Source organism: Oncorhynchus mykiss, chromosome 7 (assembly GCF_057628025.1).
Source record: "Oncorhynchus mykiss isolate SJ-2025 chromosome 7, ASM5762802v1, whole genome shotgun sequence".
In the NCBI taxonomy this organism is placed as follows: Eukaryota; Metazoa; Chordata; class Actinopteri; order Salmoniformes; family Salmonidae; genus Oncorhynchus; species Oncorhynchus mykiss.
In genome coordinates this window covers 26,875,293-26,892,588 of record NC_143028.1, presented here as the reverse complement: position 1 = coordinate 26,892,588, position 17,296 = coordinate 26,875,293, and the positions used below count along the sequence as shown (strand labels likewise).

General features: G+C 44.5%; 1 protein-coding gene across 12 annotated transcripts in view; it reads right to left on the bottom strand.

Annotated features, from left to right (window-relative positions):
* The window catches only part of LOC110527653 (receptor-type tyrosine-protein phosphatase T), a 522,557-nt gene that overhangs the window by 44,510 nt on the left and 460,751 nt on the right, over positions 1–17,296 (bottom strand). For all 12 annotated transcript variants that reach the window (XM_090240593.1, XM_090240592.1, XM_036983141.2 and 9 more), the window contains 2 exons: positions 2,151–2,227; positions 1,159–1,195 (listed from right to left, as the gene is read on the bottom strand). In XM_090240593.1, coding sequence (XP_090096719.1) covers positions 1,159–1,195; positions 2,151–2,227 — 114 coding nt within the window. The remainder of the gene's footprint in view (positions 1–1,158; positions 1,196–2,150; positions 2,228–17,296) is intronic.

Below are 17,296 nucleotides of genomic sequence, written 5' to 3'. Positions count from 1 at the left end.
GCCAGGATGCATAGGAACTGAGAAGTGGTCTGTGGTCACCACCTGCAGAACCACTCCTTTATTGGGGGTGTCTTGCTAATTGCCTACAATTTCCACCTGTTCCAGTTGCACAACAGCATGTGAAATTTATTGTCAATCAGTGTTGCTTCCTAAGTGGACAGTTTGATTTCACAGAAGTGTGATTGACTTGGAGTTACATTGCGTTGTTTAAATGTTCCCTTTATTTTTTTGAGCAGTGTACTTTTTACTCCATACATTTTCCCAGACACCCAAAAGTACTACATGTTGAATTCCTAGCAGGACAGGAAAATGATCAAATTCATGCACTTATCAAGAGAACACGTGGTCATCCCAACTTCCTCTGATCTGGCAGACTCACTAAACACAAATGCATCTTTTGTAAATAAGTGTTGGCGTGTGCCCCTGGCTATCCGTAAATAAAATAATACTAAATAAAATGGTGCCGTCTGCTTTGCTTAATATAAGGAATTTAAAATGATTTATACTTTTACTTTTGAGGCTTAAGTATATTTACAACCAAATACTTTTAGACTTTTACTCAAGCAGTATTTTACTGGGTGTCTTTCACTTTTACTTGAGTAATTTCCTATTAAAGGTATCTATACTTTTACTCAAGTATGACAATTGGGTACTTTTGTCACCACTGCCTGGAAGGAGAAAAGAAAGCAAGGATATTATCAAGAAGTATTGGACAGAGATGATCATAACAGGAACCAGGAAGTACACATAGGAGCCAAGTGTTTGAATTGTGTCATTATGCCTGCATTCAAAATGGTACCCTATGCCTGAGAATGGCACCTTCTATCCCCATAAAGTGCACTACCATTGACTAGAGCTTTCCATTGGCTTCACAATGCAGTTATACTTTCTGAAGAATCTTGACATCACCGTCTCATCCTTCATTATCTGATCCCAGAAGAAGAGCAACTTATCCACTGCACAACCATGCCCACAGTCAATCTAAGATAAGCCCCGATTTGTTATGAAACTAAAGGAATGGTGTCTTAAATTTGTTATTGGCTTTAACTGTGTTTTTCTTTTTATAGGGCAACCAAGTAATTACCTCCCCTACGTCTGGGAACACTTTTCCAGCTGTCTACTGTCTTTACAGACCTCCCCTCCATCCAATGTAATTACCTTGTGTGGCGATGTAATGTCTTGGTCTATGATACCCCTGTGAGAAAGAGAAGAGAAAAAAGAAAACTCTAAGGTGTACTGTAACAGCGCAAGGTCCTTTTCAAATAAGATCAAATCCGAGCCTCTTAATTTTCCTATCCGCCAAAATAATAGCCAATTCTGTCATATTGTTCCATCGAGACAAATTGCCTTGTTCAAATGAATATATCAATTTCATATCATTAATATGACATTGTCATTTAATCATATCAAGTGGAAACGTGCGTTAAAAAAATACATTTTCATATTCATTCATACTATTGCAACCACTGTTAGATAAATTAACAATCAACACAGTCGAGGCTCCTAGGGCTAGAGCCAGGCATAACAGTCAATTTTACCAGCGGATCCTGGCACAATCGACCGTCATTGTTTTATTAGAGGAAATGGGGCTTGATGACATGATTATAGATACAGCTGTAATGCCGACTTATACTGATGCCGTTTCTCGAAGTGCAGGGCATTCACAGCCCCCTAAGCATAATAGAGACAATCATATGGACATTGTCATTATCGTCATTGCAGGATGCTTTCATCCAAAGAACAGCAAATACATGCTCAGAAGCGTTGTGTTTGCAGCAGATAATATGTCAACTAAGGCACTGCATCTCAGTGCTAGAGGCGTCACTACAGACCCTGGTTCAATTCCAGACTGCATCACAACCGCCTGCGATTGGGAGTCCCATAGGGTGGCGCACAATCGGCGCAGCGTCGTCCGGGTTAGGTTTTAGCCGTCATTGTAAATAAGAATTTGTTCTTAACTGAATGGCCTACTTAAATAAAGGCTAAATAAAAAATAAAATAGAGGCACATAGCAGCATGATCTACTACAGTACCCATTATGCTCTGTGCAATGTTTGATTGTATCTTAGTAAAGATCTGTAGTGAAAATAAGACATTATGATAAAAAGTAGCAGTCCATTCCCTTCACGTCTCCGCTGCCTCATACTTACGTCTATGTAGTTGGCATTCATGTAGTCTGAGTGGGGGTCTCCATCTAGCAGTTGCAGTCTGACACGAGTGTGGTCATCTGTGGGGTCAAATATTCACAAAGAGCAAGCCTAAAGTTACATTTACCCATTTAAGGTTCACACAACAACACCTGAACACCATGTCTGAGGACTACGCCTGTGCTCCAAATGGCACCCTATACCTTACTTCCTTACATAGCCCTGGTCAAAAGTAGTGCACTAAATAGTGAAAAGGATGCCATTTAGTACACAGGTGCTGCTACCACAGATTATATGCAAAACACACCCTTGGGAGAGAGACTGATTTGTAGTATTCTAATGACAAAATACCCATTTGTAGGCACCGTTTAAGCATCAGTCACTCTGTGTAGTATATTAAACCCATGCTACCGATTACAGAGACATGTTTCTTCCTCTTTGTCAGCGAAACGATTTCCATCTCGAAACTGCCAAAAGCACCACTAGGTCCTTACACAGAGAACATGACTAATCTCACTGCATGATTGAATTAGTTACTTAAACCGCAAAATCTACCTATCTCTCCACAAACACATGACCCATTACTGTAATTTTGACATGTTAAATCTTCAGTGTGAGTCCACAGGGCTTCCTCTTGGCAATGAAGTGACTGATGGTGATGGCAGTGGTGGCGGGGTCTGTTAGAGGAGGAGGAAAGGACCTGATGATGATGGGAGGATGGGTAACACACTGCTTTTGTCTCACTTTGATTTGTGTGAAGTGCAAATGTGCTGGCACCGCAGCATGTCTCATGACTGATTTGGTTGAAAGGCCCAGCAGCCAGCCAGCCAGCAAGGCATATATTGACAAGGATAGATTCATATCTGCACTTATCATAAATATTGGGGTTATTTTCTTTCTGATCTCTCTTTACTGGGCAACGATGGTTAAAAACCAACATTCTGTTGGTCGGCCGAGCGACTCTCCTCTTTCCCCTTTCTACCTCACTTCTCACATAACCCCCTTAAGCCAGGAGACCATCTGCATGCACCCTGCCACAGATGCATGGCATGCAGAGAGACAGAGGTAACTAAACAAGACTGTGTCAGCTGTCACAACAAAAGCCTGCCTAAGGGGGGCCTCTCCTCAATCCGTGCCCAGAGTGGTGCGTATAATTGGACTGGACTGGATGCTGGCTGGGGATGGACTGGCCAGGGTAACACTTTATTTGGATAGTCCATCTGTAGTAAGGTTGAATCCCGGAAACGGGTTACCGAGATTTACCCCCCAAACACACTCACTTTTCCAGGGATAAATAACTGTGAGAAACCGGTAAATTATGATACATTATTTATATCAACAGTATGACATGAAATGGAACTGTTAAATTATAAGTGATAACGAAATCTGGCTTTTCTATGGCCTTCTCTCTGCTATCTGACGCTGATCTAACGCTCAGGGTAGGTGTTACGGTGAGTGAATGAGGACCCAAAAGCGAATCAACTTAAACAGAGCTTCTTTAATAACCAAACATAGGTAGGCTCAGATAGACCGGCAGATTCCGACAGGACAGGACAAGGCTACAGCAAACACGACGATAGTCTGGCTCAGGCATGAAACACAACAAACAAGAATCCGACAAAGACAGGAGCAGAAACAGAGAGAGATATAGGGACCTAATCAGAGGGAAAAAGGGAACAGGTGGGAAAAGGGGTGAATGGGTAGTTAGGAGGAGACAAGGAACAGCTGGGGGAAAGCGGGGGAGAAAAGGTAACCTAATACGACCAGCAGAGGGAGACAGGGTGAAAGGAAAGGACAGAAAGACACAACATGACAATACATGACAGTACCCCCCCACTCACCGAGCGCCTCCTGGCGCACTCGAGGAGGAAACCTGGCGGCAACGGAGGAAATCCTCGATCAGCGCACGGTCCAGCACGTCCCGAGAGGGAACCCAACTCCTCTCCTCAGGACCGTACCCCTCCCAATCTACGAGGTACTGGTGACCACGGCCCCGAGGACGCATGTCCAAAATCCTGCGGACCCTGTAGATGGGTGCGCCCTCGACAAGGATGGGGGGGGGGGGGGGAAGACGAGCGGGGGCGCGAAGAACGGGCTTGATACAGGAGACATGGAAGACCGGGTGGACGCGACAAAGGTATCGCGGAAGAAGAAGTCGAACTGCGACAGGATTAATGACCCGAGAAATACGGAACGGACCAATGAACCGCGGGGTCAACTTGCGAGAAGCCGTCTTAAGGGGAAGGTTCTGAGTGGAGAGCCAAACTCTCTGACCGCGACAATATCTAGGACTCTTAGTTCTACGCTTATTAGCAGCCCTCACAGTCTGCGTCCTATAACGGCAAAGTGCAGACCTGACCCTCTTCCAGGTGCGCTCGCAACGTTGGACAAAAGCCTGAGCGGAGGGGACGCTGGACTCGGCGAACTGAGATGAGAACAGCGGAGGCTGGTACCCGAGGCTACTCTGAAAAGGAGATAGCCCGGTCGCAGACGAAGGAAGCGAGTTGTGGGCGTATTCTGCCCAGGGGAGCTGTTCTGACCAAGACGCAGGGTTGCGAAAAGAAAGACTGCGTAAGATGCGACCAATAGTCTAATTGGCCCGTTCTGCTTGACCGTTAGACTGGGGGTGAAAGCCGGAAGAGAGACTGACGGAAGCCCCAATCAAACGGCAAAACTCCCTCCAAAATTGAGACGTGAATTGCGGACCTCTGTCCGAAACGACGTCTGACGGAAGGCCATGAATTCTGAAAACATTCTCGATGATGATTTGTGCCGTCTCTTTAGCAGAAGGAAGCTTAGCAAGGGGAATGAAATGAGCGGCCTTAGAGAACCTATCGACAACCGTAAGAATAACAGTCTTCCCCGCTGACGAAGGCAGTCCGGTGACAAAATCTAAGGCGATGTGAGACCACGGTCGAGAGGGAATGGGAAGCGGCCTGAGACGGCCGGCAGGAGGAGAGTTACCGGACTTAGTCTGCGCGCAGACCGAACAAGCAGCCACGAAACGACGCGTGTCATGCTCCCGGGTGGGCCACCAAAAACGCTGGCGAATGGAAGCAAGCGTACCCCGAACGCCAGGGTGGCCGGCTAACTTGGCAGAGTGAGCCCACTGAAGAACGGCCAGACGAGTAGGAACGGGAACGAAAAGAAGGTTCCTAGGACAAGCGCGCGGCGACGGAGTGTGAGTAAGCGCTTGCTTTACCTGCCTCTCAATTCCCCAGACAGTCAACCCGACAGCACGCCCCTCAGGGAGAATCCCCTCGGGGTCAGTGGAGGCTACTGAAGAACTGAAGAGACGAGATAAAGCATCAGGCTTGGTGTTCTTAGAGCCCGGACGATAAGAAATCACGAACTCGAAACGAGCGAAAAACAGCGCCCAACGCGCCTGACGCGCATTAAGTCGTTTGGCAGAACGGATGTACTCAAGGTTCCTATGGTCAGTCCAAACGACAAAAGGAACGGTCGCCCCCTCCAACCACTGTCGCCATTCGCCTAGGGCTAACCGGATGGCGAGCAGTTCGCGGTTTCCCACATCATAGTTACGTTCCGACGGCGACAGGCGATGAGAAAAATACGCGCATGGGTGGACCTTGTCGTCAGAGAGGGAGCGCTGAGAAAGAATGGCTCCCACGCCCACCTCTGACGCGTCAACCTCGACAACGAACTGTCTAGAGACGTCAGGTGTAACAAGGATAGGAGCGGATGTAAAACGATTCTTGAGGAGATCAAAAGCTCCCTGGGCGGAAACGGACCACTTAAAGCACGTCTTGACAGAAGTAAGGGCTGTGAGAGGAGCTGCCACCTGACCGAAATTACGGATGAAACGACGATAGAAGTTCGCGAAGCCGAGAAAGCGCTGCAGCTCGATGCGTGACTTAGGGGCGGGCCAATCAATGACAGCTTGGACCTTAGCGGGATCCATCTTAATGCCTTCAGCGGAAATAACAGAACCGAGAAATGTGACGGAGGAGGCATGAAAAGTGCACTTCTCAGCCTTCACAAAAAGACAATTCTCTAAAAGGCGCTGGAGGACACGTCGAACGTGCTGAACATGAATCTGGAGTGACGGTGAAAAAAATCAGGATATCGTCAAGGTAAACGAAAACAAAGATGTTCAGCATGTCTCTCAGGACATCATTGACTAATGCCTGAAAGACAGCTGGAGCGTTAGCGAGGCCGAAAGGAAGAACCCGGTATTCAAAGTGCCCTAACGGAGTGTTAAACGCCGTCTTCCACTCGTCCCCCTCCCTGATGCGCACGAGATGGTAAGCGTTACGAAGGTCCAACTTAGTGAAAAACCTGGCTCCCTGCAGGATCTCGAAGGCTGAAGACATAAGAGGAAGCGGATAACGATTCTTCACTGTTATGTCATTCAGCCCTCGATAATCTATGCAGGGGCGCAGAGACCCGTCCTTCTTCTTGACAAAAAAAAACCCCGCTCCGGCGGGAGAGGAGGAGGGGACTATGGTACCGGCGTCAAGAGCTACAGACAAATAATCCTCGAGAGCCTTACGTTCGGGAGCCGACAGAGAGTATAGTCTACCCCGGGGGGGAGTGGTTCCCGGAAGGAGATCAATACTACAATCATACGACCGGTGTGGAGGAAGAGAGGTGGCCCTGGACCGACTGAACACCGTGCGCAGATCGTGATATTCCTCCGGCACCCCTGTCAAATCCCCAGGCTCCTCCTGTGAAGAAGAGACAGAGGAAACAGGAGGGATAGCAGACATTAAACATTTCACATGACAAGAGACGTTCCAGGAGAGGATAGAATTACTAGACCAATTAATGGAAGGATTATGACAAACTAGCCAGGGATGGCCCAAAACAACAGGTGTAAAAGGTGAACGAAAAATTAAAAAAGAAATGGTTTCGCTATGATTACCAGAAACAGTGAGGGTTAAAGGTAGCGTCTCACGCTGAATCCTGGGGAGAGGACTACCATCCAGGGCGAACAAGGCCGTGGACTCCCTTAACTGTCTGAGAGGAATGTCATGTTCCCGAGCCCAGGTCTCGTCCATAAAACAGCCCTCCGCCCCAGAGTCTATTAAGGCACTGCAGGAAGCTGACGAACCGGTCCAGCGTAGATGGACCGACAAGGTAGTGCAGGATCTTGAAGGAGAGACAGGAGTAGTAGCGCTCACCAGTAGCCCTCCGCTTACTGATGAGCTCTGGCTTTTACTGGACATGAAGTGACAAAATGACCAGCAGAACCGCAATAGAGACAGAGGCGGTTGGTGATTCTCCGTTCCCTCTCCTTAGTCGAGATGCGGATACCTCCCAGCTGCATAGGCTCAGCTCCCGAGCCGGCAGAGGAAGATGGTAGTGATGCGGAGAGGGGGGCAACGGAGAGCGCGAGCTCCTTTCCACGAGCTCGGTGACGAAGATCAACCCGTCGCTCAATGCGAATAGCGAGTTCAATCAAGGAATCCACGCTGGAAGGAACCTCCCGGGAGAGAATCTCATCCTTTACCTCTGCGCGGAGACCCTCCAGAAGACGAGCGAGCAAGGCCGGCTCGTTCCAGCCACTGGAGGCAGCAAGAGTGCGAAACTCAATAGAGTAGTCTGTTATGGATCGATTGCCTTGACATAGGGAAGACAGGGCCCTGGAAGCCTCCTCCCCAAAAACAGATCGATCAAAAACCCGTATCATCTCCTCCTTAAAGTCCTGATACTGGTTAGTACACTCAGCCCTTGCCTCCCAGATTGCCGTGCCCCACTCACAAGCCCGTCCAGTAAGGAGAGATATGACGTAGGCGACACGAGCAGTGCTCCTGGCGTAAGTGTTGGGCTGGAGAAAAAACACAATATCACACTGGGTGAGGAACGAGCGGCATTCAGTGGGCTCCCCAGAGTAACACGGCGGGTTATTGATTCTGGGCTCCGGAGATTCGAAAGCCCTGGAAGTGGCCGGTGGATCGAGGCGGAGATGGTGAACCTGTTCTGTGAGGTTGGAGACTTGGGTGGCCAGGGTCTCAACGGCATGTCGAGCAGCAGACAATTCCTGCTCGTGTCTGCCTAGCATCGCTCCCTGGATCTCGACGGCTGAGTGGAGAGGATCCGAAGTCGCTGGGTCCATTCTTGGTCGGATTCTTCTGTTACGGTGAGTGAATGAGGACCCAAAAGCGAATCAACTTAAACAGAGCTTCTTTAATAACCAAACATAGGTAGGCTCAGATAGACCGGCAGATTCCGACAGGACAGGACAAGGCTACAGCAAACACGACGATAGTCTGGCTCAGGCATGAAACACAACAAACAAGAATCCGACAAAGACAGGAGCAGAAACAGAGAGAGATATAGGGACCTAATCAGAGGGAAAAAGGGAACAGGTGGGAAAAGGGGTGAATGGGTAGTTAGGAGGAGACAAGGAACAGCTGGGGGAAAGCGGGGGAGAAAAGGTAACCTAATACGACCAGCAGAGGGAGACAGGGTGAAAGGAAAGGACAGAAAGACACAACATGACAATACATGACAGTAGGGAGCGCAGTTCACAGCGCATCGCATAATAGTAACTTTTTTTCTTGTGACTGGTAGGCCTACATTTTCATCAGCATAATCTATTCTACAATAATATAAGGACTGAATGCACATCTAATTTACGCATCTCCATCTGGCTTTCAGGGGTCACCTTATTTGTTAATTATTGCAGCAGCAGAGTTTTAAAGGAGCCAATCACTTGAATATCATTGCTTCAAATTAGTTAATACGCAAGCATTCTCTCGCAATCTTTCGCTCTCCATTAATTACATTCAAATTGCATCCAAAATAGATAATCATATTAAAAAATATTTTTTTTTATATGTTGGCAAATTTATTGAACATTAAATACAGAGATATCTAAATTACATAAGTATGCACACCCCTGAGTCAATACATTTACCTTTAGCTTCGATTACAGCTGTGAGTCCTTCTGGGTAAGCCTCTAAGAGCTTTGCACACCTGGATTGTCCATTATTTGTCCATTATTCTTTAAATAATTCTTCAAGCCTTGTCAAATTGGTTGTTGATCATTGCTAGACAACCATTTTCAAGTCTTGCCATAGATTTTCAAGCAGATTAAGTCAAAATTGTAACTCGGCCTCTCAGGAACATTCAGTGTCTTCTAACGCCAGTGTAGATCTGGCCTTGTTTTAGGTTAATTCATCTCCCAGTGTCTGATGGAAAGCAGACTAAACAAGGTTTTCCTCTAGGATTTTGCCTGTGCTAAGCTCCAATCCGTTTATTTTTTATTTTGAAAAACATCTCAATCCTTAACGATTACACGCATACCCATAACATATTGCAGCCAAAACCATGAATGAAAATATGGAGAGTGTTACTCAGTAATGTGATATATTGGATTTGCCACAAATATAACACTTTGTATTCAGGACAAAAAGTGAATTGCTTTGCCACATTTTTTTGCACTATTACTTTAGTGCCTTGTTGCAAACAGGATGCATGTTTTAGAATATGTTTTATTCTGTACAAGCTTACTTCTTTTCACTCAATTAAGTTAGTATTGTAGAGTAACTACAATGTTGTTGATGCATCCTCAGTTCACTCCTAACACAGCCAATGACTAACTATTTTAACGTCGCCATTGGTCTCATGCTGGAATCCCTGAGCGGTTTCCTTCCTCTCCTGCAACTGAGTTAGGAAGAACTCCTGTATCTTTGTAGTGACTGGGTGTATTGATACACCATCCAAAGTGTAATTAAGACCTTCACCATGCTCAAAGGCATATTCAATGTCTGCTCTTCTTTTTTTTTACCAATCTACCAATAGGAGCCCTTCTTTGCGAGGCGTTGTAAAACCTCCCTGGTCTTTGTAGTTGAATCTGTGTTTGATATTCACTGCTCGACTGAGGGACCTTATAGATAATTGTATATGTGGGGTTCAGATATGAGGTAGTCATTTAAAAATCATGTTGAACTATTGTTATTGCACACAGAGTGTGTCGATCCAAGTAATTATGTGACTTAAGATATTTGTTACTGCTGAATTTATTTAGGCTTGCCATAACAAAGGGGTTAAATACTTATTGACTCAAGACTAATTTCATTTTCATTCTTCATTCATTTGTAAAAATTATAATAATATAATAAAATTATAATAATTCCACTTTAAAAATTATGGGGTATTGTGTGTAGGCCAGAGACAAAACATCTCAATTGAATCCATTAGAAATCCAGGCTATAACACATTAAAATGTGGAAAAAGTCTAGGGGTGTGAATACTTTCTGAAGGCACTGTATTTTTAGCTAATGAATGATGGGTTATGCATAAGATTTAAACTTATAGCCTCTCTCTCTTGCACAATATACACCTGCGCTCCATTGGCCTTGCCTTAAAAAAAACACTCCTTAGCACTTGGACTCCCAGGTGCTTATAATAATAGATTTTTCAAAGAGAGATACAAGCTCTTGTTTTCTGAATGTTAAATACAGCAGCCCAATTGAACTCACTGGGAGTTTCAATAAAGAGAGAATGCGCGATGGCGGCAGGCTATAGCAGTTTTTTAATCAGCCTATCGCCCATAACCACGCAATCTTTGTGAAGAGACGTGAAAGCCGTCGACATCTTATTCTACTACTATATCATTCAAGCATGCCATTACAATGATGAAGATCAAGGACAATTACACTTATTTCATTTAACTGTAAAAAGCAAGGAAGGAATTAAGCAACAATAGAGAGAAAGAGATTGGCTAACATTAGGGGAAATTATGAAAGGTAGCCTATACAGTGGGGAGAACAAGTATTTAATACACTGCCGATTGTGCAGGTTTTCCTACTTACAAAGCATGTAGAGGTCTGTAATTTGTATCATAGGTACACTTCAACTGTGAGAGACGGAATCTAAAACAAAAATCCAGAAAATCACATTGTATGATTTTTAAGTAATTAATTTGCATGTTATTGCATGACATAAGTATTTGATACATCAGAAAAGCAGAACCTAATATTTGGTAAAGAAACCTTGGTTTGCAATTATAGAGATCATACATTTCCTGTTGTTCTTGACCAGGTTTGTACATACTGCAACAGGGATTTTGGCCCACTCCTCCATACAGACCTTCTCCAGTTCCTTCAGGTTTCGGGGCTGTCGCTGGGCAATACGGACTTTCAGCTCCCTCCAAAGATTTTCTATTGGGTTCAGGTCTGGAGACTGGCTAGGTCACTCCAGGATCTTGAGATGCTTCTTACGGAGCCACTCCTTAGTTGCCCTGGCTGTGTGTTTCGGGTCGTTGTCATGCTGGAAGACCCAGCCATGACCCATCTTCAATGCTCTTACTGAGGGAAGGAGGTTGTTGGCCAAGATCTCACGGTACATGGCCCCATCCATCCTCCCCTCAATACGGTGCAGTCGTTCTGTCCCCTTTACAGAAAAGCATCCCCAAAGAATGAAGTTTCCACCTCCATGCTTCACGGTTGGGATGGTATTCTTGGGGTTGCACTCATCCTTCTTCTTCCTCCAAACATGGCGAGTGGAGTTTAGACCAAAAATCTCTATTTTTATCTCATCAGACCATATAACCTTCTCCCATTCCTCCTCTGGATCATCCAGATGGTCATTGGCAAACCTCATACGGGCCTGGACATGCGCTGGCTTGAGCAGGGGGACCTTGTGTGCGCTGCAGGATTTTAATCCATGACGGCGTAGTGTGTTACTAATGGTTTTCTTTGAGACTGTGGTCCCAGCTCTCTTCAGGTCATTGACCAGGTCCTGCCATGTCGTTCTGGGCTGATCCCTCACCTTCCTCATGATCATTGATGCCCCACGAGGTGAGATCTTGCATGGAGCCCCAGACTGAGGGTGATTGACCGTCATCTTGAACTTCTTCCATTTTCTAATAATTGCGCCAACAGTTGTTGCCTTCTCACCAAGCTGCTTGCCTATTGTCCTGTAGCCCATCCCAGCCTTGTGCAGGTCTACAATTGTATCCCTGATGTCCTTACACAGCTCTCTGGTCTTGGCCATTGTGGAGAGGTTGGAGTCTGTTTGATTGAGTGTGTGGACAGGTGTCTTTTATACAGGTAACGAGTTCAAACAGGTGCAGTTAATACAGGTAATGAGTGGAGAACAGGAGGGGTTCTTAAAGAAAATCTAACAGGTCGTGAGAGCCAGAATTCTTACTGGTGTCATGCAATAAAATGCAAATTAATTACTTAAAAGTCATACAATGTGATTTTCTGGATTTTTGTTTTAGATTCCGTCTCTCACAGTTGAAGTGTACCTATGATAAAAAATTACAGACCTCTACATTCTTTGTAATTAGGAAACACTGCCGATTTTGCAGGTTATCAAATACTTGTTATCCCCACTGTATATGCATCAGCCTACTAATTATAAAACATTTAAATTAAAACATGTAAATCACATTTACTAGACTATAATTGTAACTTTGTAGGACACATTTCCTGGACTAGTATCCCATGTTCTCTCGCCACTTCCTGGTTTGAATGAGGTGCGCAATTCCAGTCATTATAATACAGTATAATATAATAAAGTACAGCAATACAGTCACACTCAAAAATGTTAGCCTACTGGAGCTTTTAATTTATTTACCCAAGAGAGCATAGCTACACCTATGGGCTTTTATGTTTTTCTGTCATGTGTCATATGCGGTAGCATGTACAATATACTATATATGCTGTATTGGAGAATGGCACAATCATTTGGGCTTTAATGTATCGCTCATCAGGCTCAGGTGGCATCTGGTTTGAATTGTCATGCCGATAGAACACTCATATGCCTTGAGCACCATACGCCTCAAGCATACTCCCAATAAAACCCATTCCTCATACAGAGGGGTCCTGAACTCATTACTGATTCATGCTACTGACTCCTCGACTGAACTATTGATTCTCTTTTGCTGCTCTGTCATCTTTTTTACTGTTTCTTGTAAAAGTTTGGTGCAAGGGATTGTTTACTTTGGACTTTTCAAGAACTGGAATTCTGGGGAGCAGTTTGGTCTTGAGTAGAAGGCATTTCTGATTTTGTAAACTAAATTTGTATTGTCTTTGTCTAGGTCTATTCAAATCCAGACATATCTTTCTGCTTTATATGCTTTAGAATGACACTTCAGTTTTGGTGGGAAATACTGGGTTACCTTGGAGAAAAGTGATTTATTCTCAGGATGGAACATTTGCAAAATACCGGGAAAATATTCAACCCTAATCTGTTGATGATCTACAGACTATTTACAGACTATAAATAGAATGTAAACTAACTATCCCTAACCCTAAAATGAACCCTTACCCTAACTCTACCTCTAACCTTAACCCTTACCCTTATTCTAAACCTAACCGTAACCGCAGCAAGCAGTTGCTTATTAACATATAGTTTGTTGATAGTTTGACCATCTGTAAGAGCATCTTACCTATGGTAAAATATTCATCATCTTCTCCATCAGGATTACTGAGCAGGATTACTGGGTCTTTCATTCCAGCCCTGACGCACCCAAACCAGGATCCTGGATGACGGCTGGCAGGGGGTTGTGTGAAGGAGGCAGGACGTTCTTGGCGCCACACAGTACCCCGCTCACACAAGGTTTCCCTGTACAAGCCTCCAGGCTATAACAATCATATGCCTTGAGCACCATACGCCTCAAGCACACTCCCAATAAAGCCCATTCCTCATACAGAGGGGTCCTGAACTCATTACTGATTTATGCTACCTAGTCCTTGGCTGAACTATTGATTCTCTTTTGCTGCTCTGTCGTCTTTTTTTACTGTTTCTTGGAAAAGTTTGTTGCAGGGGCTTGTTTACTTTGGATTTTTCAAGAACTGGAATTCTGGGGAGCAGCTTGGTCCATATGAACTTGAGTGGAAGGCATATCAGAATTTGTATACTAAATTTCTATCGTCTTTGTCTGCTGTCTATAAAATTCTGTCTCTGAGACCTGCAGAATATCATAATCACCATTTCACATTCTAAATCAGGCAAAAGTCAACATTGTGCAATTCTATACATTTTGCCATGGGGCATAGAGAAATGTTGCCCTTTTAAGGCATGTTTGCTGCTATTCTACACATTTTGCAATGGGCCGGAAAGAAAATGTGCAGTTTTACAGCTAATTTCCTAAAAATCTTCTTATTTTGCCATAGAGTAGAGAGAAATGTTTGCAGTTTTTAACATGAAATCTGAGTGAGAGTGAGTGAGAGACCCCCTGTTAATGGGGGACCCCCATGATAAAGCCTACTGCAAGTTTAAATAGCTAGCTACTAGACTAATTTACCAATCTACAAACATTTTACTGGCATGGGCTAATTGAGTGACTATCAGTGACTGACTTTACAAAAAGAAACTGCTGATGCACAAACAAATTGATCCAATGACATGGGCCGCCAGTTGTCCATGCCTGGTCTAGGACTACAGTGAAAAGGTATGGCATGTTTAAAAACACAGCAGCGTCAAAAATAATTGCTGATTGAGGGGACCTGGCTTCTCTATGTAACGAGTGGTATGTCACAGCTCCATTAATCACTAAAGCCTATGTAGTTTCCAGAGAGTTTATACATTGCCACTAAACTGTCAATGTGGCTGAACGCATTATGGACTTTAATAGCCTGTTAAAGTCAGCCCTCCTGGAGTTTCTGCTGTCAAACAGGCAGAATGCTGTTTCCAAGCTGATTGTCCCGCAAAGCATGCTGGTAGTCGACTGATCCGATTTAATCCTGTTCGGCAGCTCAGAGATTAGACTCTGCCTCGAGGTGTACCTGAGAGATGCTGAGGGTTTCATCAATAACGCTAACTGTTTACTTTGACCCTGTTCAACAAGAAGCCCATGTTTGGTCAAGTGTCATCCAGATGGGGAGCGGTTAACAGTAGAGGTAGAATATATAGCAAGGAGAGGAGAAGGGAGGTGTTTGCCCAACAAGGAATATTGAAATGTACTGTTAAAATATACTGTAGGTTATATCAGACTTTTTTGTAAACTAGACAGTCTAAGGATCAGTGGGTTCCTTTAAATAAATACAAACTATTTTCTCTATTAGTTTCTCTACTTTTATCACACATTGTAGCTCTTAGCATGACTAGAAGCCACTACAGTGCCTTGCGAAAGTATTCGGACCCCTTGAACTTTGCGACCTTTTGCCACATTTCAGGCTTCAAAACATAAAGATATAAAACTGTATTTTTTTGTGAAGAACCAACAACAAGTGGGACACATTCATGAAGTGGAACGACATTTATTGGATATTTCAAACTTTTTTAACAAATCAAAAACTGAAAAATTGGGCGTGCAAAATTATTCAGCCCCTTTACTTTCAGTGCAGCAAACTCTCTCCAGAAGTTCAGTGAGGATCTCTGTTGACCTAAATGACTAATGATGATAAATACAATCCACCTGTGTGTAATCAAGTCTCCGTATAAATGCACCTGCACTGTGATAGTCTCAGAGGTCCGTTAAAAGCGCAGAGAGCATCATGAAGAACAAGGAACACACCAGGCAGGTCCGAGATACTGTTGTGAAGAAGTTTAAAGCCAGATTTGGATACAAAAAGATTTCCCAAGCTTTAAACATCCCAAGGAGCACTGTGCAAGCGATAATATTGAAATGGAAGGAGTATCAGACCACTGCAAATCTACCAAGACCTGGCCGTCCCTCTAAACTTTCAGCTCATACAAGGAGAAGACTGATCAGAGATGCAGCCAAGAGGCCCATGATCACTCTGGATGAACTGCAGAGATCTACAGCTGAGGTGGGAGACTCTGTCCATAGGACAACAATCAGTCAGTCGTATATTGCACAAATCTGGCCTTTATGGAAGAGTGGCAAGAAGAAAGCCATTTCTTAAAGATATCCATAAAAAGTGTCATTTAAAGTTTGCCACAAGCCACCTGGGAGACACACCAAACATGTGGAAGAAGGTGCTCTGGTCAGATGAAACCAAAATTGAACTTTTTGGCAACAATGCAAGACGTTATGTTTGGCGTAAAAGCATCACAGCTGAACACACCATCCCCACTGTCAAACATGGTGGTGGCAGCATCATGGTTTGGGCCTGCTTTTCTTCAGCAGGGACAGGGAAGATGGTTAAAATTGATGGGAAGATGGATGGCGCCAAATACAGGACCATTCTGGAAGAAAACCTGATGGAGTCTGCAAAAGACCTGAGACTGGGACGGAGATTTGTCTTCCAACAAGACAATGATCCAAAACATAAAGCAAAATCTACAATGGAATGGTTCAAAAATAAACATATCCAGGTGTTAGAATGGCCAAGTCAAAGTCCAGACCTGAATCCAATCGAGAATCTGTGGAAAGAACTGAAAACTGCTGTTCACAAATGCTCTCCATCCAAACTCACTGAGCTCGAGCTGTTTTGCAAGGAGGAATGGGAAAAAATGTCAGTCTCTCGATGTGCAAAACTGATAGAGACATACCCCAAGCGACTTACAGCTGTAATCGCAGCAAAAGGTGGCGCTACAAAGTATTAACTTAAGGGGGCTGAATAATTTCACGCCCAATTTTTCAGTTTTTGATTTGTTAAAAAAGTTTGAAATATCCAATAAATGTCGTTCCACTTCATGATTGTGTCCCATTTGTTGTTGATTCTTCACAAAAAAATACAGTTTTATATCTTTATGTTTGAAGCCTGAAATGTGGCAAAAGGTCGCAAAGTTCAAGGGGGCCGAATACTTTCGCAAGGCACTGTACATCACCGGATTCCTGCCGTAAGCTCTGGTCCTTTGCCTCGGATCATCACAGCTAGCTAGCTGCTACCGAGTGGCTATAGTGACTAACGCCATTCTCCCGAAGCTAGCACCAGTTAGCCTCGAGCCAGGCGTATCTCCCGGCTAGCAAACAAAATTACTCCAGCTACAATACCTCTTTTGCCAATTCGCCTGGAACCTTTGTCAACACGGAGACCCGCCGATCCATCACGACTGGTCTGCCGACGTAATTCCGTCTGATGTGCCCTCAACCGGCCTTTGTTGGACGTCAGTGAAGACGCTTCTGCTAGCCCTGGCCTGTTAACTTTAGGAACGCCGTGCTACCGCTTTCTAGCGTCGTAATGACTACCTAACGGCATCCCTGTTTCATATTTTGCTGTTCCCTGGACCCTATGATCACCTGGCTACATAGCTGATGCCTGCTGGACTGTTCATTAATGACGGTACTCCGTTTTTGTTAATCTGTCGGCCCCAGCCTC